The sequence below is a fragment of the Pelodiscus sinensis genome, chromosome 4 (genome assembly GCF_049634645.1).
Source record: "Pelodiscus sinensis isolate JC-2024 chromosome 4, ASM4963464v1, whole genome shotgun sequence".
NCBI classification, from domain to species: domain Eukaryota; kingdom Metazoa; phylum Chordata; order Testudines; family Trionychidae; genus Pelodiscus; species Pelodiscus sinensis.
Genome location: NC_134714.1, coordinates 19,889,334 through 19,914,016, shown reverse-complemented (window position 1 = coordinate 19,914,016; position 24,683 = coordinate 19,889,334). Strand labels below are relative to the sequence as shown.

Genomic DNA, 24,683 nt, shown 5'->3' with positions numbered 1-24,683 from the left:
AGGGAGAGACTCAAGTAGACTAGGCTGGAGACTGATGGCTGCTGCTCCCACTGTGGCCTGCAATTTTGGGGTTCACCATCAGACTGTTGAGCCTTCTCTATCCTGGGCCTGAGAAATATACAGGTCAGAGAGAGAGACCCAGGTGACGTTATCACCTCCACTGGCTTTGGATAAATCCAGAACATCACCTGAAATGTGAGACTGGCCATCTCCCTGTTTTCCTTCTCTCATCTACCATATTTTAAATTTAATATCTTTTTGTACTCTCTGTAATACGAGTCTAGCTTAGCCGCACAAGACAGTATCTTTTGCAACACTGATGAAAGCTTTAAGACCAAAGAAGCAGCTAAGGCAGACGTGGACAAAAGGGCTTCCGTGGGCTAGATCTGGCCTGAGAAGGCCCTGCCACTCCCCTGCCCCCAGGCCAATTAAGGCCTGTGGGTGGGGGAAAGCGTGCACAGTTTCCTCCACCCTGCAAAGATCACTTGGCGCTTAGAAACACAACATCCTGCTGGCAGGGGAGGAGACTTTGCACGCTCCCCCGCCCCCAGGCCATTCAGGGCTTGGAGGCGGGGGAGCACACACAGTTTCCTCTGCCCTGACCCCACCCTGCAAGGAGCGCGCAGCACTTACAAACACCTCAGGTTCACGGCAGGGCAGGAGGAGACTTTGTGCGCTCCCACACCCCCAAGTCCTGATTGGCCTGGTGGCAGAAGGGGGGAGCATGCAAAGTCTCCTCCTACCGCCAGAGACATGGCTACCTAGGGGGAACCTCGGGGGGGGGGGGGAAAGACTTCACGCACTCCCCCATTCTCAGACCAATCATCATCTGTGGGTGGAGAATCAGGGAAGCATCCTCTCCCTGCCCCTTCTGCTTGAGGCCCCGCCCCTTCTGGTGGAACCCAGGGTCACTTCAAAAATTTCTGAAGTGGTTCCTGGCAAAAAATTATTGCCCACCCCTGAGCTAAGGCTATCCTCTAAATATCCTTGATACTGGTAAAAGTTTGTCATGTTTTGTAGCGGCCATGAGACTGTATTCTGAGTTGTCTTTCTCTAGCACTTACTTACTTACTTACTGCCCGTTACGCCAATGGCGCATAGGGCAGCAACAAAGTCCTTCCACTTCTGTCGGTCGCAGGCCAAAGCGCCTATTGTTCCTCAAGTGTGATGATGGTCTTTTAATTCTTGTTCTACCGTTCGGCGCCAGGTTGTTTTTGGTCTTCCTCTCTTTCTCTTCCCATCTGGTTTCCAGTGGAGTGCAATTTTCTTAATAGATCCGTCTTCTCTTCGTAACACATGACCTATCCATCGCCAGCGTCTTTTCATAATTATAGTGACCATGTCTTCTTGTTTACACTGAGACAATAGGTCTTCGTTGGAAATTTTATTTGGCCAAAATATCCTGATTATTCTTCTAAGATTCTTGGTATGGAATGTAGGCAATTTAGTAAGGTCTCGTTGTATCATGCGCCAACATTCTGCTCCATAGAGAAGCACTGGGAGAACACAGCTATTGTATAGTTTCAGCTTGGTGCGCACGCTATACTTTGAGGATTTCCAGATGTTATTCATACTGATAAAGGTATTTTGTGCTTTACTCAGTCTATTCTGAATGTCTTGCTTACTTCCACCATCTGGGGTGATGATACTACCCAAATATACAAATCTATCAGTAAAAGGAAGATCGTTGTTATTGATCTTGATGGGGGTTTGTGTTATGTCATGACTTCTGACTTCTTCTGGTTTATCTTAAGCCCAACTTGTGAACTATACTTATTTAATTTATCTGTTTTATCTTGCATATGCCGATGAGTGTGAGAGAGAAGTGCCAAGTCATTGGCAAAATCCAGATCTTCAAGTGTAGAGAAAAGCATCCATCTAATGCCGGTATGCCCCTCCTCAGTCGTACGTTGCATCACCCAGTCAATAACAAGATTGAAGAGCAGTGGCGACATTACGCAACCTTGACGAACTCCGGTCTTGACTTCAAACCATATATCGCTTCCTCCAACACAACAGCTATAATTTTTGTAGAAGCTCCTAATGAGCTTCACCATATGATACGGTATTCCATAGGCCCTCAAAATCTGCCATAATCTGTCTCTGTCTACACTATCGAAAGCCTTTTCAAAGTCTACAAAGTTCACGTGAAGTTGTCATTGCCATTCTGCACTCTGTTCTATGATGTTACGAAGAGCAAAGATCTGTTCTATACAACGCCTACCTTTTCTAAAACCTGCCTGTTCCTTCCTCAGCGTTTCATTAACTGCTGTTGATATTCTACCTATGATGATTTTAGCGAGGATCTTGCTGGGTATTGACAGAAGGGTAATTCCGCGCCAGTTGTTACAATCGCTGAGTGTGCCCTTCTTTGGGATCTTGATAATCACCCCTTTAGTCCAATCCTCCGGTACTCAGGCTTCTGTCCAAACTGTTCTGAAAAGTGGTTCCAGTATTCCAGCTGCTGTCTCTGGGTCTATTTTGAAAAGTTCTGCATTCAAGTTGTCCTTTCCTGGGGTTTTGTTGTTCTTCAGTTTCTTGATTGCTGATATAATTTCTTCTTTGGTAGGTAGATCGATGTTAATATCTAAATCTGTCTCCCTTCCACATATATTAACACCTTCTTCCGATGATTCTCTGTTAAATATTTCTTTGAAGTGTTCAGCCCAGCATGCGTCTTGTTCCGCTTGTGTTGTGAGCAATTTTCCTTGCTTATCCTTAATAGGTGGGCTGACTATGGAATGGTACTTACCACACACTTGCTTAGTAATTCTGTACAGTTGTCCTTGTTCTCCTCGAGCCGCAGCACTTTCTGCCTCTTTTGCGAGGTCGTCGACAAAAGCACAGTGATCAGCACGTACCATTCTCTTAACTATCTTATTGGCCTCATTATACTGTTGTTTATAACGTTCTTGTAATCTTGCTGATCGAGTGCTAATCATCTGACTCTTCAATTTACGTCTCCTCTATAACTTCCAAGTATCTGGTTGGATCCATTGCTTAGATTTTCTCTTCTCCTTATAGCCCAAGCATTCTTCAGCACTCTGATGGTATGCAGTCTTTATATTATTATAGACTGTATTGATGTTACCAACATTACTTTCTGTAACTAAATCCTGCAGCACTTGAAATCTATTTTTTACTTGTGTGACAAAGCTGTATTTTATGCGTGGGTCCTGTAATTTTTGGATATCAAATCTTGGTTGTATATGAGGTTTGTTCTGTGCCTTCCGGAGTTTGTCTCACCATTGCAATTACCAATTGATGGTCACTTCCAGAATCAGCCCCACGTTTCACTCTCACATCCAGCAATGATCTTCTCCACATTCCATTAATGAGCAGATGATCTATCTTGTTTTTGTCTCTATCATTGGGCGAATACCATGTCAATTTATGGATGTCACGGTGTGGGAACAAAGTACCTTCAACAACCAAGTTGTTGGTGTCACAGAACTCAACCAGCCTTTCTCCATTCTCATTCTTTATCCCGCATCCATGTATTCCCATTGCACGCTTTTTGTTGGTGTTGTCGCTCCCAACTTTTGCATTTAAATCACCCATGATAATCATCACATCATGTCGAGGTGATGACTTGACTTCTACCTCTAGCTGCTCATAAAAGAGATCTTTCACTTCATCATCGCTGTCGTTGGTTGGGCTATAGCAACCTAGCAGTTAGTGTGCAAATAGGAGTCCTCACCAGAGACAGAAGCTTCATTTTCTATCTTTGTTCTTTGCTTTTTCCTTTTATGTTTGTTTTCTAGGAAACAGGATTTGGACTTTAAAAAAAGCTCCAGACCATTTCATCTGACTTTTCCTTCCCCACTTCTCACTTTTTTCTAAAAGGACAGTTATTACCCTTTTTAATAATATCTGGAAAACTATTCAAGAAGAATTTTTTTCCTCTTAAAAACTACAGCTAAAGCAAAAAGGAATAAGTCTTACTAGACTTGTATTCCAAACACGGTTTTTTCCTGTGTCTTTTTAGTAGAACCCTTAATTTTTTAAGATATAGCTTTGCCATGGGACTAAGTTGGTTAAAGTCTCTGTTCTTAAATCTTTGAATCAGGACTATTTAGTGTTGTACAGTGACTGGATCTCTAACACCTTTGACTTTGTGTCCATTCAGTCAGTCAAAATTAACATAATGGGTGACCTTATTGTCTGTATTCTGTAAAAACAACGAGAAGTCCTGTGGCACCTTAAAGACTAACAAATGTATTTGGGCATACGCTTTCATGGGTTGGAGCCCACTTGGTCAGATGCATCAACAACATTCTTTATTGTTCCAGTTACCAGTCCAATTGATTGTCATTTCTCTTGGCCTTTTTTCCTGCACTGCTGTCATCCACTCCAATTTATTTCTGTGTATATGTGTCTCCCCTTTCAAAATGCCTTTAGTAGAGAGAAATTTGACTGCACCACTTTCCCAGCAGCTCTGGTAGAAGGAGTGTGAAACTGACTAGGATGTCAAGACAGTTCAGCTTCAAATGATTAACTTATTTTGAGGCAAAGTAGTATGGTAATGTAGGACAGTCCTTTTTAGATAGAGATACAGTGTATGCACTAGTATTTTCATGTCTTTCCGTGACTAGGTGAGAGGGCATCAGATTTGCTCTGCGTGTGAAGTTTCGTAAAATAAATGAGCTAACTAGTTATTGAATTGAGTAACAGCTCGTTATGCAATTATCCATTGAGTGATAATGGGAAAATGCCATTTGTGCACCTTTTCCCTTGCTAAAACAAGTTTTTTACCTAACGTACATTTTCTAGTGCTTTGGTTTGTTTAATGTTAAATGAGATCGGTGCTTGCAATACTTTTTATGAAAGAAATAGCTGGGAAATTTTTGCTGAACTTCTGATTGCTAATTTTCTTTTCCTGATACCCTTTTATTTCTCCTTTTTCTGTTTTCTTGGCCTGTTGTTAAACTTCATCATATTTATACAGTCAGTATAATACAGATAGTAACATCCCTCCTTTAAGTTGTCATTTAATGAAACCGCATTTATTAATTACTTCATTCACTGTAAATAAATTCATGGAATACCATATAGATCGGGGTGGGCAAAAGGGCTTCCATGGGTCAGATCTGGCTTGCAGAGGCCCTACTGTTCCCGCACCCCTAAGCCAATTAGGGCCTGGAGGCGGGGGAAGTGCACAAAGTTTCCTCCGCCCTGCCCCCACCCTGCGAGGAGCATGTGGCACTTAGAAGCACCACATGCTCCTGGCAGGGCGGGAGGAGACTTTGCGTACTCCCCTGGCCCTGATTGGCCTGAGGCCAGAAGGGGGAGCTCACAAATTCTCCTTCCACTGTCAGGGGCATGGGTGCCTATGGGGATCCTCTTGTCGGGGAAAAGGCACTTCCCCATCCCCAGAGCAATCATGGTCTGTGGGTAGAGAAGCAGTGAAGTGGCCCCTGGCAAAAAATTATTGCCCACCTCGATATAGATGTTCTCTTGTTATTTCTCTTGTTTGCTTCCTTCTATTCCTTTTTCTCTTCCTCCTGTTCTATGTTGTCATGATGTGGGAGCTCAGTTCATGTAGATTACTGTATTGCAATCTATCTCTTCTAATAGGTGCTCTGCTCCCACCTGAACAGTATCAGTTAAGGGGAAACTAAGCAGACTGGATCATAATGGGACTAGAAGGTGACCCTAGGCATTCTGGGACAAAGCTGCAAAAACCTAGCAAGACTCAGTATCACAAAACATTTAAGACATTTGAAATCTATGGTTGCTAACTTTTCTTCCAAATAAGCAAGATTCCTATTGCATAAATGTATAACCTTAGGGTACGTCTAGACTACATGCCTCTGTCGCCAGAGGCATGTAGATTAGGCTACCAGGCATAGGATCGCCACTTCATTAAATAATCGCCACTTCATTTAAATTTACATGGCTGCCGCGCTGAGCCGATCAACTGTTTGTTGGCTCAGCGCGGTAGTCTGGATGCGCGGGTGTCGACATCAAAGGCATTTGTCGACCACCCAGGTATGCCTCCTGGGATGGGTTTACCTGGGTGGTCGACAAATGCCTTTGATGTCGACACCTGCGCGTCCAGACTGCCGCACTGAGCCGACAAACAGCTGATCGGCTCAGCGCGGCAGCCATGTAAATTTAAATGAAGCGGCGATTATTTAAATCGCCGCTTCATTTTCCTATGCCTGGTAGCTTAATCTACATACCTCTGGCGACAGAGGCATGTAGTCTAGACGTACCCTTAAAAGTTTTTTTTTTTTCTCCAAGAAGCAAAGCATTTATCTTACAGGAAATCTTAGTACTAGTAGTAAAATGTTAATGATCACAGATTTTAGGTGTGCTAGGACACTTATAACTAACAGCAGTTTATGTTTTTGTTTTGTTTTGTGGTACTTATTTTACTTCATGTAGGGGCATGGGAATTTTCCTAGTGGATCAAGACTGGTGATTCATCTAGTCCAGTTTAGTGATCCAGAGGAAGGTTCAAGAAACCTTGCCACAAGCAATTAGGAATAACCTCTCCAGAGGGGAGTCTTCCTCCTAACCACCCTCTGTTGCTTTAGCGCTACCTATAAGTCTCCCAACAAGCCCTCTCTGACAATTAGGGATGTAAATGGGTAACCAATTAATGTTACCGGGTGATGCTTACTGTTAATTGATGCCCAGCAAGAGAAGCCCCCCACCCACGGTGCAGGGTGGTCCAGAGGAACCTACCCATCTGGAACAGCCCCTGGCCATAAAGCTTTTTAAAACTTGTCCTGAAAGCTACTATGACATCTATTTTTATTATCTTCTCCTTTAATTCCCTCCTTCACTTTTGGAATTGGACTTTCATGTATGTCCTTTATATTTTAACCATGCTGGGGTTTTTTTTTGGTTTGTTTTATAGTATTGAGTGTAATACAATTATTACATAGAAATATCTTAAATAATTTTAAAAGTGACATTTTTAGGAACAATGGTTAAAATACACTGATACTAGAAGCATTTTCCTAACAATTTGAGACTCATTCCAGTGTTGGTCATATCATGCAGAGCTTCTGATGTCTGAATAGTGACATCTTTGAACGTGCCAGAGGGCAGTCAGTTATTCTTTTGCATCATGTTGTTGTGACAGAATGCTATATGTGAATATTCCTGGGGAATATATTTATAATCCTGTTCAAAAAGTCTTTTGGAAAAAGACAATATTAATATTCGTTAGGGACTGTTGTTTTGATACAAATCTCTGTCTTCTCCATATTTTGTTGATGCCAGCTGATCCAGTGTGTAGCAGTTATTTGAACCTTTTGCTCTCTTATGTTGTATAGAATCTAGGCTTCGCTAAATACTTCTGATATTATGGGAAGGGTTGTTTGTGGAGGGTGTCTATTGACAGTGGAAACTCTTTTAGAAATGCCTAGCAACCTCAGTGCTGCTTCATGTACAATTATTTGTGTGGTTTAGCACCAAAGCCTAATAGGGTTGATGTTAGCAGTATAATAATACGGATATGTTACAAATGCATAGGAAGACAATCTCTGCCTCAGAGTTTGTAATCTGTGAATGTTCTGTGAAAACATTCGTTGTCATTATTCCTTAGAAAAGCCTATGCTGGAAATAGGGATATTAAATTTAGATGTACTGGCTAATTGAATAGTTGACGCAATTTGCATCGACTATTCAATTAGTCGATAAGCACGCCTCTGGCCCCATACTCCCTGCGGTGTTTCGAAGAAGCAGAGCCACATGGAGCCCGGGGTCAGCGCTGCTGCTTTGAAACGCCACATGCAGCCACGCTAGCTGGGGGTGTGTCTAGAGTACATTCCTCTTTTGAAAGAGGAATGTAAATGAAGGAAATCGGAAATGCAAATGAAGAGTAGATTGACAAATCTCACACTTCATTTGCATATAATGTGTCCAATCGCTTTTTCGAAAGTGTTTTTTTTTTTTTTGTTTTGTTTTGTTTTTTTGTTTATTTAAAAAACAGTCTAGCGGTTCTTTTGGGGGAAAAAAACCCTTTTTCGAAAAACCCTGTAAACCTAATTTTTTCAGGAATAAGGTTTCTTTTGAAGAAGGTTCTTTTTTAAAAAAAAAAAAAAAAAAAAAAAGCAGTGTAGGTCCGGTTCTTTTGGAAAAAAATCCCTTTTTCAAAAAAGCGATTGGACGCGATTATGCAAATGAAGCATGAGATCTGTAAATCTGCACTTCATTTGCATTTTCGATTCCCTTCATTTACATTCCTCTTTTGAAAGAGAAATGCAGTCTAGATGCACCCTGGGAGTCCAGTTGGTCCAGGCTGCATATGGCATTTCAAAGTGGCAGTGCTGCAGGGAGCCCCAGGACTTTGAAGCACCCTTTCCTCTTCCCCCTGCTGCCTCTTTCTGATAGTCAGCAAGATGGGGGAGTCGACTAGTAGTTCACATCTCTAGCTGGGTACAGAGTTTATTCATAGATTATTTTATTTTTTGAATTAAGGAATCTTCCTATGTTTCCCAATGTGATTTAAAAAAATAAAACTTTGCTTTTATGTCATTTAGTAACTTTAAAGTTACTTTGTACCTGTTCATATCAGTATATTTCATGACTTGGAGTGAAATCCTGAAGTCAACGGGAGCTCTACCATTGATTTCAGTAGGGCTGGGTTTTCACCTGTGATGTCTAATTGCACTTGCATAAAAGCATTTGCCTACAGAGTTTGTGCGCTTGTGTTTTTTCCACTTGTTCTGGAGCTAGCATTTACTCTCTTGCTATACATGTGCCTTGATAACATTAGCATTAAAATATTTTTGGATTTCTTTCATATATCCTCTAGTTGCTGTGTCCATAAATTAATTTGGAAATTCTCTTAGCTTAGTGTCCTGGCAACAAGACTGTAGAATTTATTTAGGAGATAAATTAATGATCAGATGTTAAATGAAGATGACACTGTTTAATATCTGGGTTTCATGTCAAAATATGACTTTATTTGTAGTTTAAGGAAAAGGATTTCAATTCGAGGATGGGGTGATGAAAGGAAACAAATGGTACAAGCATGTAGTAATTGGTGGTCTTTCTATTTATCCAGTTGTTTGGAACAGATGGATAAATTGGTAGTTTCTCTGAAAAACAGGCTATGATTCCTAGGAATTGGGATAGAAGTAATAGTTGTGAGGACTGTGCAGGATCTTTGGCTTGCTGTGATAAAAAGAGCAAAGTAAAGAAAGTTTTATTTAAAAAGTAGTTCCAATAGCATGTTAGATTGGAGAGTAGTGTATGAGTATGATATTAGTGTACAAAAACGAGATAAACAAATGTCTTCTAAAGTAATTACCAAAACCACCTGACAGTTGCATATATAGTGAATAGATACCTTTAGTTTGTTCACAGAATTACTTTGAGTATTAGTAAGTAAATAATAAGTTAAACCTTGATATGGTGTCCTTTGAAGTTTACATTTCAGATACAGTGAATATATTCAGTAGCTCACATTTTTGTTGTAATTATAGCAACTTGACTTTGATCCTTTTGTCTTTTTTTCCAGCTTCTCCGTCACCATTTCCATGTGAATCACATGATGTGACATGTATACCAGTAACTAACTATAAATACCCTGATTTGCCTATAACCAGATATAAGGAAGAGGTAAACTAAAGTTATTGATGTAATTGATATTTTGCTATTGATGGAATAAAAATGCAAATCTACACTGACATTTTTCAGAAGGAAGATTCTGCTATTAAATTAATCCCAGATGAAATGTTGTTTCATTGAAAGGCTCTATTTGTGGTACAAACCCAATTTTAACAACATATTTTCATAATTAAAACATTTAAGTTACCGTTTCATAGAATACTAGGACTGGAAGGGACCTCAAGAGGTCATTCTAGTCCCCTGCCCTCATGGCAGGACCAAATACTGTCTACACCAGTGGTCCCCAACGCAGTGCCCGCGGGCGCCATGGCACCCGCTGGGGCATTTCTGTGTGCCCGCCGACAACCTGGGCTGGCCCCACCCCCGGTGCACTGGAGGCACCGGCCCCAGGCGCGCGACACGCACCGGCGCCTGGGGCGGGGCGCGGCGCTCGGGCGGCCCCAGCTCTGGAGCATATGCGGGCGGGCGGCGCCGGTGCTGGCCCCAGGCGCGCGGCTCGGGTGGCGGCGCCGGCCCCGGGCCCACAGCACAAGGCGCTTGGGCGGCCCCGGCCCTGGGGCATATGTTGGTGCCAGGTGCAAGGGCATCCCCACCCCCGGCGTGCCCCAGGATGTGCGGCTCCGCCCCTGGCATGACCCAGGACATGTGGCCCTGTCCCCGGGCGCCCGGGAGCCTCTAAAGGTTGGGGACCACTGGTCTAGACCATCCCTTATAGACATTTATCTAACCTACTCTTAAATATCTCCAGAGGTGGGGATTCGACAAACTTTCCTGGGCAATTTATTGCAGTGTTTGACTACCCTGACAGTTAGGAACTTTTTCCTAATGTCCAACCTAAACCACCCTTGCTGCAGTTTAAGCCCATTGCTTCTTGTTCTATCCTCAGGGGCCAAGATGAACAAGTTTTCTCCCTCTTCCTTATGACATCCTTTTAGATACCTGAAAACTGCTATCGTGTCCCCCCTCAGTCTTCTCTTTTCTAAACTAAACAAACCAATTATTTCAGCCTTCCTTCATAGGTCATGTTCTCCAGACCGTTAATCATTCTTGTTGCTCTTTTCTGGACCCTCTCCAATTTCTCCACATCTTTCTTGAAATGCGGTGCCCAGAACTGGACACAATACTCCAACTGAGGCCTAACCAGCACAGAGTAGAGAAGAAGAATGACTTCTCATGTCTTGCTCACTCACACCTGTTAATGCACCCCAGAATCATGTTTGCTTTTTTTGCAACAGCACCACACTGCTGACTCATTCAGCTTGTGGTCCACTATACCCCCTAGATTCCTTTCTGCCGTACCTCTTCCTAGACAGTCGCTTCCCTTTCTGGATGTGTGAAACTGATTGTTCTTTCCTAAGTGGAGCATTTTACATTTGTCTTTATTAAACTTCATCCTGTTTACCTTAGACCATTTCTCCCAATTTGTCCAGATCATTTTGAATTATGACCCTATCCTCCAGGTTAGTTGCAACCTCTCCCAGCTTGGTATCATCTGCAAACTTAATAAGCGTACTTTCTATGTCTATATCTAAATCATTGATGAAGATATTGAAGAGAGCCGGTCCCAAAATATACCACTGTGGAACCCCACTTGTTATACCTTTCCAGCAGGATTGTGAACCATTAATAACTACTCTCTGAGTACAGTCATCCAGCCAGTTATGCATCCACCGTATAGTAGCCCCATCTAAGTTGTATTTGCATACTTTCTAATTAGAAATATTCACCTGTATATCAGCATTCATCTCCTTTTATTACCTTAAATGAGTTTTTAAAAATATTATGGAGATAAATAAGTAAATTGTTAAGTACTGTTTCAAATTCTATAGTAACATATTTTATGGTCTTATGAGCATTCTTTTAAAAAATCTAATTTCAGGTAGTTTCTTTGGTAGAAAGCAATTCAGTTGTAATTGTACGTGGAGCGACTGGTAGTGGTAAAAGTACACAAATTCCGCAGTATATTTTGGATGACTACTCACGGCGGTCTGCCTACTGCAACATTGTTGTTACCCAGCCTCGAAAAATTGGTGCCAGCAGCATAGCAAGATGGATTAGCAGGGAGCGGTCATGGGTATTAGGTGGATTTGTAGGCTATCAGGTATGATGATGTTTCAAACTGTATAAAGTATATAATTTAGAAATGAGAAAAATTCTTCCTCTACCTTACTTTAATGCTCTATAAGTAATTCTAGAGAATCATAAATGGCTTTTAAAACAGAACTATGGCAGAAGTGGATGGTTAATAGCTCGCTGCTAACATCCCTAGGGTCAATTGCACTCCCGTCGACTCCAGTACTCCATTGGATTGAGAAAAATAAGGGAAGTTGATGGGAGAGTTTCTTATGTTGACCTCCCACAGTGGAGACCGGGAGGTAGTATTGAAAAATCCACTTCCAAAGGTGGAAATTTCAAATATTTATTTAAAAATGAGCGTATAATTGAAAACTGTTTTATCACTTTAGGAAAAATGGACACTGTTGCCTCCCGGTTATAATTTGGTGGAACAAATACATCATTCCAGTTTTTTTCTAGATGGGATCCTTTACTTAATGTTTAGATTCTGAACTGTAAATTATACTATTGCTAGTTGATTCACTATGGGTATGTCTACACTACAGCACTAATTCGAACTAACTTAATTTGAATTAGTTAATTCGAACTAAGATAATTTGAACTAGTGCATCTAGACCTAAAAACTAGTTCGAATTAGCATTTTGCTAATTCGAACTAGCATGTCCACATTGAGTGGACCCTGAACCGAGGTTAAGGATGGCCGGAAGCAGTGCTGGCAGGGCATCAGATTAGGACTTAGAGCGTGGAGCTGCTGTCTCAGGCTAGCCGAGGACTGTGCTTAAAGGGTCCCGACCCCCACCCCGGACAGGCAATTCTCAGAGGTTCCCCTGCTTGCAAAGCAGTCCTGGCTTGGAGTGCCCTGAGTGCCCACACTTGGCACATCACAGCACTCGGCCATCAGCCGGGCTGCACTTGCCGCAGGCTGCCATCCGGGGGGGTCAATCGGGGGGCTGCAGGAGAGTTTCCACCCCGAGGAGCCCACAGAGCCATCCCAGTCCTCCGCATCGGGGGCTTGTACCCCATTCTTCCCTCACCTCCTTCCACTTACTCGTCCCTAGCCCCCTTCCTGATGTACAAAATAAAGGACACGTGTGGTCAAAAATAGAAACTCTCTTTATTTAACAAAACTCGGGGGGACTGGGAAAAGGAGGTGGGAGAGGGGAAGACAGAGGGTGGGAGAGGGGAGGGCAACTAAAATGATCAGGGGTTTGGAACAGGTCCCATATGAAGAGAGGCTAAAGAGACTGGGACTTTTCAGCTTAGAAAAGAGGAGACTGAGGGGGGATATTCTAGAGCTCTATAAAAGCATGAGTGGTGTAGAGAGGGTGCATAAAGAAAAGTTCTTCATTAGTTCCCATAATAGAAGGACTAGAGGACACCAAATGAAATGAATGGGTAGCAGGCTTCAAACTAATAACAGAAAGTTCTTCTTCACAAAGCAAATAGTCAACCTGTGGAACTCCTTGCTGCAGGAGGCTGTGAAGGCTAGAATAGAGAAGTTAGATAAATTCATGGAGGTTGGGTCCATGGAGTGCTATTAGCCTGGGGGTAAAATGGTGTCCCTGGCCTCTGTTTGTGGAAGGCTGGAGATGGATGGCACGAGCCAAATGGCTTGGTCATTGTTTTCAGTCCATCCCCTCCCTCCAGGGTACCTAGTGTTGGCCGCTGTCGACAGACAGGCTACTGGGCTAGATGGACCTTTGGTCTGACCCAGTACGGCCATTATGTTTTTATGTTCTAAGCTCAGGGCTCAGGGTCGGGGTCTCACTGGCCCACCTTGATTTTCATGCAAACCTGCTCCTGGGTGGCCAGTCTGGCAGTTATCCTGCCCTAGACGGCCACTTTCCTGTGCCTAGTGCGGAGGTCATGGACGTTGGAGGCTTCCCCCCAAACCTCGATGAGGTCCACAATGTCCGCACTAGACCAGGCGGGCGCCCGCCTCTTGCGGCCCCGGGCAGGTTCCTGGGAGCCTCCAGCCTGGTCCCGGGAAGAGGTGGAGGGCTGGGTGGCAGCGGGTGGCTGGCTCATGCCATGCCAGGTGCAGGGTCTGCTGGCTGGGTGCTGGCAGGCTTGCACCTGGCAAGGGCACCGTAGCAAGACCGTGCCCCTTTAAGGGTTCCGGGGCCGGGTGTGGGGCAGACGAGTTTCCCTGGTGGTGCCCAAAGTGGCCACCAGGGCAAGCTGGGGAGGGCTAGCCTCCCACTAGTTCGAATTAAATGGCTACACAGCCCTTAATTCAAACTACTTAATTCGAACTAGGCGTTAGTCCTCGTAGAATGAGGTTTACCTAGTTCGAATTGAGCGGTTTGCCTGTGTAGCGCCTATCAAAGTTAATTCGAACTAACGGCCGTTAGTTCTAATTAACTTTGTAGTGTAGACATACCCATAGGGAGGGAAAAGGCGTAAATGTATAAAATGGTTGCATTTGTCCTGTTGTCAGGATTTTTAATGTATATTTTTCCTAAGATTTGTGTGTGCTGAGCACAATCCAAAGAATTAGAAAACAAGAAAGATGATATTGCACTGACAAACTGTAGTCGAGGCATGATAGCACCCAAAATAATTAAGGTTACATAACTTTTAAAATGATTAAACCTCCTTTTAACATAGCTGTCCAGAACCTTCATTTCTTTGTGATTATGCAACCCATATTTGGTTTCTTCCTGAAAATGGTCTCCTATACACCTTCTCCTTGGTTCATTTTTTTTGTTTAGTTTTGAGAACACCTCCTTTGGCTATTTTGAATGAAGATGCAATTTTTTCCCCCCTCACACTCTTTCAGGTTGGCGCTATGGTAAAAACAACTAGTTTCAAACTAACCTCAAATGCCATTGTTTATATAAATTTGATTGTGGCTCTGAGATTTGCCAAGGAGATATTGTTCCACTTCACCTTAATTAATTGTTTGTGGGCTCTAAAGTTATGATGCATAGTAAGGATACTTCTGTAGTTGCTTTTATGAGTTTAAATGGACTATCATAACTGATTTATATTGCATCTCAATCTTGATGCTTTAGCTATATATTTATAGGAAGCATCACACACCGTTGCTTTTGCTTTGAATTTTGAATTGTCCAATAGTATATCATGTATGAAATGTATTTGGAATTATGAAATCTTCCTCCCCCTCCTGTTTCAGGTTGGGTTAGAGAAAGTAGCAACAAAGGACACAAAATTAATGTACGTGACAACTGGAGTGCTCCTTCAGAAAATAGTTGGTGCCAAGAGCCTTGTAGAGTTTACACACATCTTCATAGATGAAGTAAGTTGAAAGTAAAATTAATTTGAAAGAGTAACTCTTGCTGTTTTTGTTGTTGTTTCTGATTTAGAGAATTAAATTGAGTTTAGTTATGAAGATCCCTCTGACACATTTTATGAAGAAACTTATATGATTGTTCTGGGACTGACTTAATTCAGTTCCAGAGTGGCCCTTTGGATAGGGAAGTTAAAAGCTTAAGGAAATATCTTGAATTGAAATGTTTCTGAGGTGTCTTCTGACTCTTCAGACATCAGTCATTTAAAGAGGCGTGTGAAATCTAAGATGAGTCTTTCTGCTGAGGTGGCTCATTGCTAGCCAGGCATCTCTTTGCCTATGCAGAGGGGATTACTTTGTGATTGTTGCTGCCTTAAACAAGGATCCTCAGTCTTCAGAGATGTCCTCAGTATAACTTAGAGAGTGCATTGGAGGGGGGAAAATGGCCCTCCTATGCGCCAGGAGTATAAGCAAGAAAGAGTGGTTAGGCTTGCTTTGCTGTTCTCTGCATGTTATTAGATCTGGTAGAATAAGGTATCCTTTTTGTGCTTGGTTTATTCACCGATAAGACTTTTCTCTATTGCTGTCCTGGAACAGTTGGATTAGTTTGGACACAAATATCTTCTCAAGAATGTGATTCGTTATTTTGAATACTTTTTATAATGTTCCTATATATCCTCCTCTATTTTAAAGTAAATACCTGGCCATTCTTGTACAGCCAAATACAAGTTCTCATATCTGGAAACAAAGAATGTAGGTCATATTTACAAGACAGAGGAATGAATCCTGGAATGCAGTGACCCTGAAAAGGTCGGTCCTGGAAAAAATCTTTAACAAGAATTTTTAGTTTGTCAAAACTGCTCTGCTGAGTTACAAAGCGTGTTGACTTTTGTGATTTGCAGATTCTTTGAGACACACTTCCTACCATGAAAATCTTAGTCTAAATTAGAAAAATGTACAGCGTGACATTAACTAGTAAAAAAAGAGGTTTGTTAAAAGGAGGAATTGAGGTGAAAACAAATGTACCGGAATCATACTATTTCTTTTTGTAGGTGCATGAACGTACTGAAGAAATGGATTTTCTGCTGTTGGTAGTCCGTAAACTGTTGCGTACAAATTCCCGATTTGTGAAAGCAAGTTTCAATTATTTTCCACTCTCTTTTTATAAAATAACATTCACTTTTCATTCTCCACTGAGTATAGTTTTTGAAGAGCTGAAAATAGTGACTCACGTGAAGTTAAAATATTATCTAATACCCTTGTGTGTGTGTGTGTGCGCGCGCGCGTGCGTGTAATATATTATTTGTAGTGAGTTGGTCGTGTGTGTCTGTCTGCAAGTCTGTCTCTTCAAGAACTACTCCTAAATTGTAAGAGTTATAACCACCAAATTTGGTATGCAGCTTCCTGTTCTCCTAATTTAAGGCAAGGTCAAGGTTTGGTTGTGCCAGGAGAACTGGAATCTCTGGGGAAAAGGGCAGTTTTGAATAAAATGCAAAGGGAGGGCTGCTGTTCTAAGGGACACAAAATGAGAGTGTCCATTGGGGGCAGCAGGCCTGCAAGGTAGAGCATTGGGGGCAGCCATGGCAACAGGGAAGTAGCAAGCAGGGCTGGGGCTTCGCCATTTGCCTGTCCGCAGACCAGGTAAGTCAGGCCCCTCTGCTTGGAAGACATCTTCCACTGATTCCCCCATCCCTCTGGAGGTGCCAGGCAGAAGGAGTGAGGGAGGGGAAGGGAGTAAACTCCCTTGCCCCAGGCTGGAACAGAGGAAAGAGAGGGAGAGCCCCCATTTTTCCCAGGGACAAGCCGGTGACATAGTCCTCACTGTCCTGGGCTGCCTCTAGGGAGAAGCCAGTGGCCACCCCCATCCCTTGCCTTGAGTCCTTCCTCATCTTCTGTCCTTATTCCTGCACCCTCCCATGCCCCTGGCCTCCTGCTGTGAGGTCCTCACATCCCGAAGGCCTTGCTGTGACACTTGCATCCCCCACACTGCCAGCACCCTGTTCTGGAGGACCCAAGCAACACTAGGTAAGTTTTCTAGCATGTTAATAAGCTAGCATGCATTCTTCTTTAGCCAATATAATGTAGTCTAAGTTTTTTTTCTTAATGTTAGGATGCATTAATTTCTAAAATGCGCTTAGGGCTGCAGAAAATATAAGATGAATGTTTGACTGGAATTAAACTTTGGATGTCAAGGGCAGTGCTTCCGCTTGATTAAATGTGATATTTTTATACACTCAAGCTCATTTGTTATGCATATTTTTAAATGGAGCAAAGTTCTTGAGAAAATGACAAATACAAATACTATATTACAGTGTATTTACAAATCCGCCAATATAACATTATGGTTGAGATTTTCTATGCAAATATTAAGAAAAAAATGTTAGTCTTCTCCTTTGTGCAAATACAGAGTGCAGAGTCTTAATATGGATAATGTTCAATCAGATCTTTGCTGTTTGTCTTAAAAGTGACTTAAATGAATTGCATAGTGGATTGAGATCATAGGCTAACGCTGCCAACCCAAAACATTTAAAGTGCAGTTTAATGGTAGGTTCTAAAAAATTTGGGTCCATAATTAATGTGTGAATGCTCCTAATGATTTTACCAATCTGGCTCTCTAGTTCCTGGAGCATGGTATGCCACATAAGTACTGTGGCGCTACAGAGGCAATATAGTTGGAAAACTTTTGTTTGTAGTGAATAACAATCATGTCTATGTATGGTCTTATTAAATGTATCCATTAACAAACTAGAAGGGAAATAAAGAAGTTAGTGTAATTCTGAATTACTGTACTGGAAGGAGTTGCAAACATCCATGAACAGAGAAATATTGCAAAGGGGCCTTGAGCAATTAGAATTATAGGCAGAAAGTAACAATGAAATTCAGTTTGGAAAAACACAGATTAAAACAGCTGGGAAAAATAATATAGGACAAGTTCAATGAGATTAGATGGCTCAATAGCACAAATGCTGAAGTAGAAATAATACTGGATAGCAGATGAGTTTGAAATGAGAGTTGGAAACAAAGTTAACTCAATTTTGAATTGCAGAGGCATCATGTCACAAAGCACGAGGCAGTAGTTACTCTCTGGATAGCTTTCAGAGACATCAGCTGTGGTACTGCACTTACTATCAGCATTATGCTAAAAGAAAGATATTGCTAAATGGGAAGGAGGTTGGGCAATAGCAGCAAACATGATTTAGGGTATTGAAGAGAGTGAGAGAGAATGTAGCTTGGCTCAGCAACTGGTGGGGCAATGGAGAAACAAGTGTATGGCAGTGTTTTTCAACTTTTGGATCAAGTGTCACTTATGGCTCCTTGGGTAACTGTTAAAAAGATTGTTTGTTTGTGAAATAAAAATAGATTCCTTGAGGTGCACCCCGTGGGTTTTAAACAGAAGTGCATAAATCAGCCTTGAAGGTGGAGAGAACCAGCTTCTCAATTGGCTGCCAGTGTGTGCAACCCCAGAAGAATCTGTGTTGTGAGCTGCCAGTTCTGTACGCAGCTGCTATATCATTCCTGCTTCAGCAGCTCCAAGGCCAGCCTCATTCAGTACAGTGCAATGAGAATTAGGGATGTCAATGTGTAGATGACTACACGATTAACTGATAACCCCGTTGACTACATGCATTCCCCCCCTTGCTGCCTCTGATACGGGGGGTGGGCTGCAGGAGAGAGGTGGGAGCCGGTGCCTGTGGGGAGCTAGCTTAAAAGCCAGTTCAGCATGAGCACTGGGTCTGCCATCCCTCCCAACACCCCAGCCTTGTGGCCTCTGAGAGGAGCTGGCAGGAGCTGATACGCATGGGAAGCCAATTTTTAAGCCAGCTCTCTGTGTTTGCCAGCTCCACATATCCGTCTGGCCCCCTCCTACAGAGGCAGCGAGGTGTGTGTGACAAGGACAGGCAGGAGCCGGTGCTGGGGAGAGCTTGTTTAAAACCTGGCTCCCCCAAGCACCTGCTTTATGGTGCCCCCTGCACTCCCACACTGCTGCCTCTATCAGATAGAGGAAGCAGCGGGGATGAGGGGTGGGTAGGCTGCTGCGAAGCAGCCTTTGTCCGCAGGAGGCCCAGGTTCACCTCAGACAGAGGCTGCTCCTCAGCAGCAGCCCCTTTCCATGGTGGGGTATTGAATTCGCCACAGACAGAGGCTGCTCTAGCATCCCATGAAGCAGCCCCTGTCCATGGGAGGACGGGGGAGGGGGAGAATCTGAGACACAGGCAACAACATGGAGTGGCAGGGCTCTCCCTATGTGTGGTTCAGGAACGCACTGGCTGCCAGCCCCACTTCCGGGGACTATTGAAGTGTCATCTAACTGCTCAAATTTGACATGGTTACACCACTGTTCAATTACACACTAAATAACATTTCTAAAGGGAATAGGTCTGTTACTCTGTTTCTATTCTTGGTTATAGTGAGCTTTAACTGTTCTTGTCCAAGTATAGGGGATCATCTAGCAAAAGTTGGCTTCCATCTACTATAGCTGCTTAGGGACTCACAGGAGAAGGAGAAAAAAAATCTGAGAATTAACAGCCATTTGTATTTCACTAATTCTCTGTGCTAGCCTAAGTTGGTACAACTTTTGAGCTAATTCAGGCCATCTGTATAACAGCGAAAGATAACTATAGGATTGTGCATTCCAGTCGCTTGCTTGGCTTGCCCCAATGAGCTTCCTCCCTCATGGGAGGAATGTATCTAGGTTGACTATGCTGGCTGTATGCCTATTGATGACGTTCATGCCAGGAAAATTGCCAACAGGCGACCTGTGGGTGATTTCTGCCTCTTCTGTGCTGCTAAGCAGGACAGTATGGAACATGACACTATTGATTCCATGGCCTGTTGTCTAAAAATATATTTGAGGTGGAAATGGTTTACAAATATTCTGAAGGATACAGAAACCAAGAGAAGAATTTAGTGTGATACCATTAAGGAGAGGAAATCGAGAGGAGACTGAAGTCTTTACTTAATACTTCAATTGATCAAGTTCAGTGGGTTTGAAAAATCTACAACCCTGAGTGCCATATTATGCCATCCTAATCCCTGCTCCTATTCAGGAAGGCAGTGTTTCTATACAAACAGAAAATCCCATGCCCTTGCTGTTTGCATCTGTTATGGACTTTCAGTGGCATAGCTGCTGTAGCACCCACAGTGTAGACTTAAAATGACGTCGTTATTTATAAGTATTTTAGGAAGATATTAAACTGGGGTATAATTTTCCAAAGAAAGTGATAAGTCTCATCACTTGAGATGTTTAAAACTATATTACTAAATGAATCAGAGGAAGTAGTCTTGCCCTTCTGGGTTGGAAGTCTAAGTGCCCTTTGTCTCTTACATTTAAATTTCCCTAAGAATGCACAAAATATCTGCCATAAACTTTTCTCCTGTTAAGGATTATGTAGGAATGATAAGATAATGAAGACTTAAATATTCTGTTAGGTTTGTATTCTTAGCAATAACTTTGACTCTTGAAGCTCAGTGTGACATGATGTGGATTGCTGCTGATGTGTAAATTATACAGATTTCTTTTAACAGGTTATTCTGATGTCTGCTACAATCAACTGTAAAGAATTTGCTGACTACTTTGCCGTTCCTATTCGTAACAAACTGAATCCAGCCTACGTGTTTGAGGTGGAAGGCAAACCCCATGACATTGAGGAATACTATCTTAATGAATTGAAGCACATTAGTCATCTCAGGGTACAGTTAACAATATTTTGTTTCCTTTGTTATAACATAGTAGCATTTGGGATGGACTCTTCAAAGATATGATGCCTTTATGTTCTAGATAAATTATTTAAAAAACTTAAAAAACAACAAATAGTCTACTAGTACCTTGAGGTTGTTGTTTTTTAAGTTTTTCCTGTTACAGACTAACTCGGCTACTCCTCTGAAGCGTATACATTATTAAACTAGTTCTGAAAGTCTAGATACCTATTAGTGTTTCAGGAATTTAAACATTCTAACCAACAACAGATTTCACCAGTGGCTTAATGCCACCACCAATCAGGAAGCCGAATGAGAAGACGTGTAAATTAGTATATAACCATCCATACCACCTACTTTTTTTTTCTTTGCTTCCTGCGTTCTGAGAATGTAGAATAGTGGGTACTTCATTCCTTATGTCCCCCACTCCCGAAATCTGCCTTGTTTTCCCCTTTATAGCACAAAAAAATGAAAGATTTTGTTTAGTAGTGCACTTTTTCAGTAGAGGGTCTCCCTTAGTCTTATGCTATGCTGTGCCCCTAGAGTTGCCATGGGTGGGAGCTTCTCTCCTATCTCCCCAGTCTGGTGTGCATCATAAGGAAGTGTGCCTGTTGTACTTAGGCCCCTTTCATTTTTAGGAACACAGCTTCACATTTCTCATAGCCTCAGCATCATTGCGCTGGAGTCTTAGATGACCTGTTTATATTTGTAGTCCCAGTAAATGTTGTCTTCCACATGTCCTAGTCTAGTGTGACTTCCAGACTAGGTAACTTGGACCTCCCAATCTCCTGCTTCCCACATCACGCCATCTACTTAGTTTCATAATTCTTCCCTCACCATAGCATCCTAACACTTTTCAGCTAAAATCAGTAGTAATGGTGCAATTCCTAGTGCGGCTTCCATAGTCAGTGTCTCCTCTCTTTTGGGGTAAAAACTCTGGTTGGTTGACTATTTGTTAAGTGTGTGTGTGTATGTGTGTTTGTGTGTGTGCGCGCGCGTGTGTGTGTGGGGGGGTGGTTTTTTTTTTTTGGTTTTTTTTTGTGGGATAGGAGAGAGAACATTTAGATAAGTTGGCGTTATCAACTTCAGAGGGTGCCTCTATTCCTTAATGCTTCTAGGCAAGGAAAACTTTGCAGGACTGGGCCTTTACTTTCATGTTTTCTTTTAGTTTGTCAGCATTTGAGATCTACAATAGCTGACACATTTATCTCCAGCAAGAAGCCCTGACCTATCAGCTCCTGGAAGCAAGTTTATCCAAGATTTTTGAGAGCTTTTAGAAACAACTGCTGCTTGTTTGGCATGTGGCCCCATCACTCCTGGTTCTCTAACTTCGGGAGCATCACTTATTCTGTGCTCTGGAAACAGCCTTTCAGGCTGGAACTCTGGTCACAAAGTCTGGTGGTTTTCTCCAGCCCAGGATTCTTGGGCTTGACTGCCTGAGGTTGATCAGAGGTGTAATTTTAACCTAAGTTTCTTAAGAAGTTTCTGATTGCCCAACCTGAAGTCAAACATACAATCCATTTCAAATGAATGCTCTTTAATAAAGCAACTTCCCCTTTTTGGTGCTATAAATAATAGGATAAACAGTCATTCTCTCCTCCAGAATACTATTAGCTTAAATTTGGGACTCAAGGTGAATTCCCTGCAATATATAAGGACATAGGAATTGCTGTATTTGATCAGACTTCATTGTGATGCTTTAGAGGAAAATGTAAGAATATTACTCTAGGAAGATTTTTGGTAATTTTCCCCTACTAATCCTGTTCCTTTCATATTAGTGTCTCATCCTAATCTCTGATAGGTAGAGATAGGTTTAAACCTTGAAGATCTAGGTTTGATATCCCTTAAAAAATGTGGTGTTACTATCTGTGATAACTCTGGATTTTCTTGATATCCTTATAAATTTCCAGTCTTTCTTGGAATGTTGCTAAGTTCTTGGCCTCAGTGGCTATGGCCATGAGTTCCAGAATCCAGTGGCCCAGTGCTTGAAAATGTATTTTCTTTTATCAGTCTTGTGTTCCTCAACTTTTAGATTTAATGTTCCCTTGTTTTTGTGACAGTTCTCAGGGTACCCAGGGCTCTGGATCACTTTGTTTACCTTCCTGACTTCAGCATGAGGAAGTCTTATGTGCAATTAATTGGGTGTCCTCTCTCTGACGTCACCCACCTTTTAGTCATTCAAGCACTCTCTTCTGAAGTATGCCAACCTTACTTAGCTTTACAGATTAGCAGTAGACGCACCTTCGTGCCCGAGTATCTCTGAAGTATTCAGCCCATTATCCAGTGAACACAGTGTCCATGTCAGATTGTATGACTGAACTCATCAGCACCATCTCAGCATATAGATATTGATAGTGAAAACAATAATAAGTTTATCATAAAAAAGTCAAGGTATAAGTAATAGTGCAAAGTATAAGCAAACAGTCTTGCTTTCTAGAGACAAACTTAAATAACAGGTTAGCCTCCTGTCTAAAGAAGTTTCCCATCCCCCCCCCCCCCCAAGTTCTTTGAGGCATTTCAATTAAAGTTGGTTGAGATTCCATTTTTTTGAATGTAAGTGCTTTGCCCATTTACTTCCTAGGTGCAGGATAATTAGGTTATCTTCATTGCTTTCTGCTTATCTTCCCAAACCTTATGGTTTCTATTTAGACATTATAACTACCCAGATTGAGCATCTAGGAGTCCTGTGGCATTTTAGAGACTAAAGGATTTAATAGGGCATAAGTGTTTGCGAAAGCTTATGCCCTAATAAATCCGCTAATCTCTAAGGTGTCACAGGACTCCTCATTGTTTTCTGCAGATACAGATTAACACAGCTACCCTCTGAGACACATCAGAATGAGGACATTCCTGGAGCCCCCTGGCCAGTTGGCATTAAGGGCTTCTCACATCACAATTCCTGAGTTTGAGAGGGGGAGAGAGAAAGGGAGGACAGAAGCTCTCACTTTATCTTCTCTGGGTTTTTTTCATGTCCCTTCTTATTTATTTCCTTTCTAGGGTAAGAAGTCTCAAGATTTTGAATCTCTCAACGAGTTTTCCCATGCCTTTGATCATTCTTGTTCTTTTCTGACCTCCTCTTCCCCCACTTTTGTTCTGCAATATCCTTTTTGAGGAAAGCTGGCTAGTATTGCACACAGTATTTCAGATGTGGCTAAATATTGATTCATACAAAAGGCAGACTTTATCCATATTGTTCAAGCATTTTGTTCTTCAAGTGACTTAATTTTTTTCTTCCAATGTGGATTATTTTGCATTTATTGACACCAACTTTAGTTTATCAGCATGTTGTCCATTCACCTGCCTTTGCAAGGTCTTTCTGTAATTTCTCTATCCTTCCTGGTCCCTGACTTACCCCAATAACTTTGTCATCTGGAATTTTTACTACCTTACTGCTCATCCTCTCTTTCACACAATTAACAGATAAACATGGGAATCAATGTGGAATCTTGCAGCACCCCACTGTTAATCTTTTGGCAGGATGAAAATTGACCACTTAATCCTACCTTTTACTTTCTGTCCCGTGTCGTATTTTTGATTCTTGACAAAACTTTGCCTCTTGCCCAATGAATAACTAACTTATTTAGCCTTTCAAAAGTCTATCTAAAAGGTTCCACAAAAAAGACTACAGAAGCTAATCAATTCTTTATTCACTGCCTTATTGATATATTCAATAAAATCTAAGATAAGTGAAATGCCATTTCTTTTGTGGAAACTGATGGTTTAGACCATATATCATCATCTTCTAAAATATTTTGTTCTTTTATTAAAATTTTCATTTTAACCAATTTACCAGTTTACTCTTCTGTAATTCCTCAGAATAGTCCTACAGACACCTTAAAATATTGGGACTACGTTAGTTGCTTTCCAGTCCTCTAGAACAGGGGCTTAATTTTCATTTTGTTATAAGTGCATGCTATTATCAGCTTGCTTCTGATACTTCACTCCTTCAGAACTGTTAAATGTGTACACTGTCTGAACCTGGTGATGTACTGATTTTTAAATTATCAGTTTGCTCTGTCACTTCTTCCTCTGATGCTTCCATTGTCTCATAGTAACATGTTTGTTT

General features: G+C 42.0%; 1 protein-coding gene across 5 annotated transcripts in view; it reads left to right on the top strand.

Moving 5' to 3' along the window:
* TDRD9 (tudor domain containing 9) overlaps positions 1–24,683 on the top strand; it is a 151,675-nt gene that overhangs the window by 24,105 nt on the left and 102,887 nt on the right. For 2 of the 5 annotated variants that reach the window (XM_075926469.1, XM_075926468.1), the window contains 5 exons: positions 9,482–9,582; positions 11,471–11,692; positions 14,807–14,929; positions 15,973–16,053; positions 20,447–20,611. In XM_075926469.1, coding sequence (XP_075782584.1) covers positions 9,482–9,582; positions 11,471–11,692; positions 14,807–14,929; positions 15,973–16,053; positions 20,447–20,611 — 692 coding nt within the window. The remainder of the gene's footprint in view (positions 1–9,481; positions 9,583–11,470; positions 11,693–14,806; positions 14,930–15,972; positions 16,054–20,446; positions 20,612–24,683) is intronic. The other 3 variants (XM_075926471.1, XM_075926472.1, XM_075926470.1) reach the window with 2 other exon arrangements.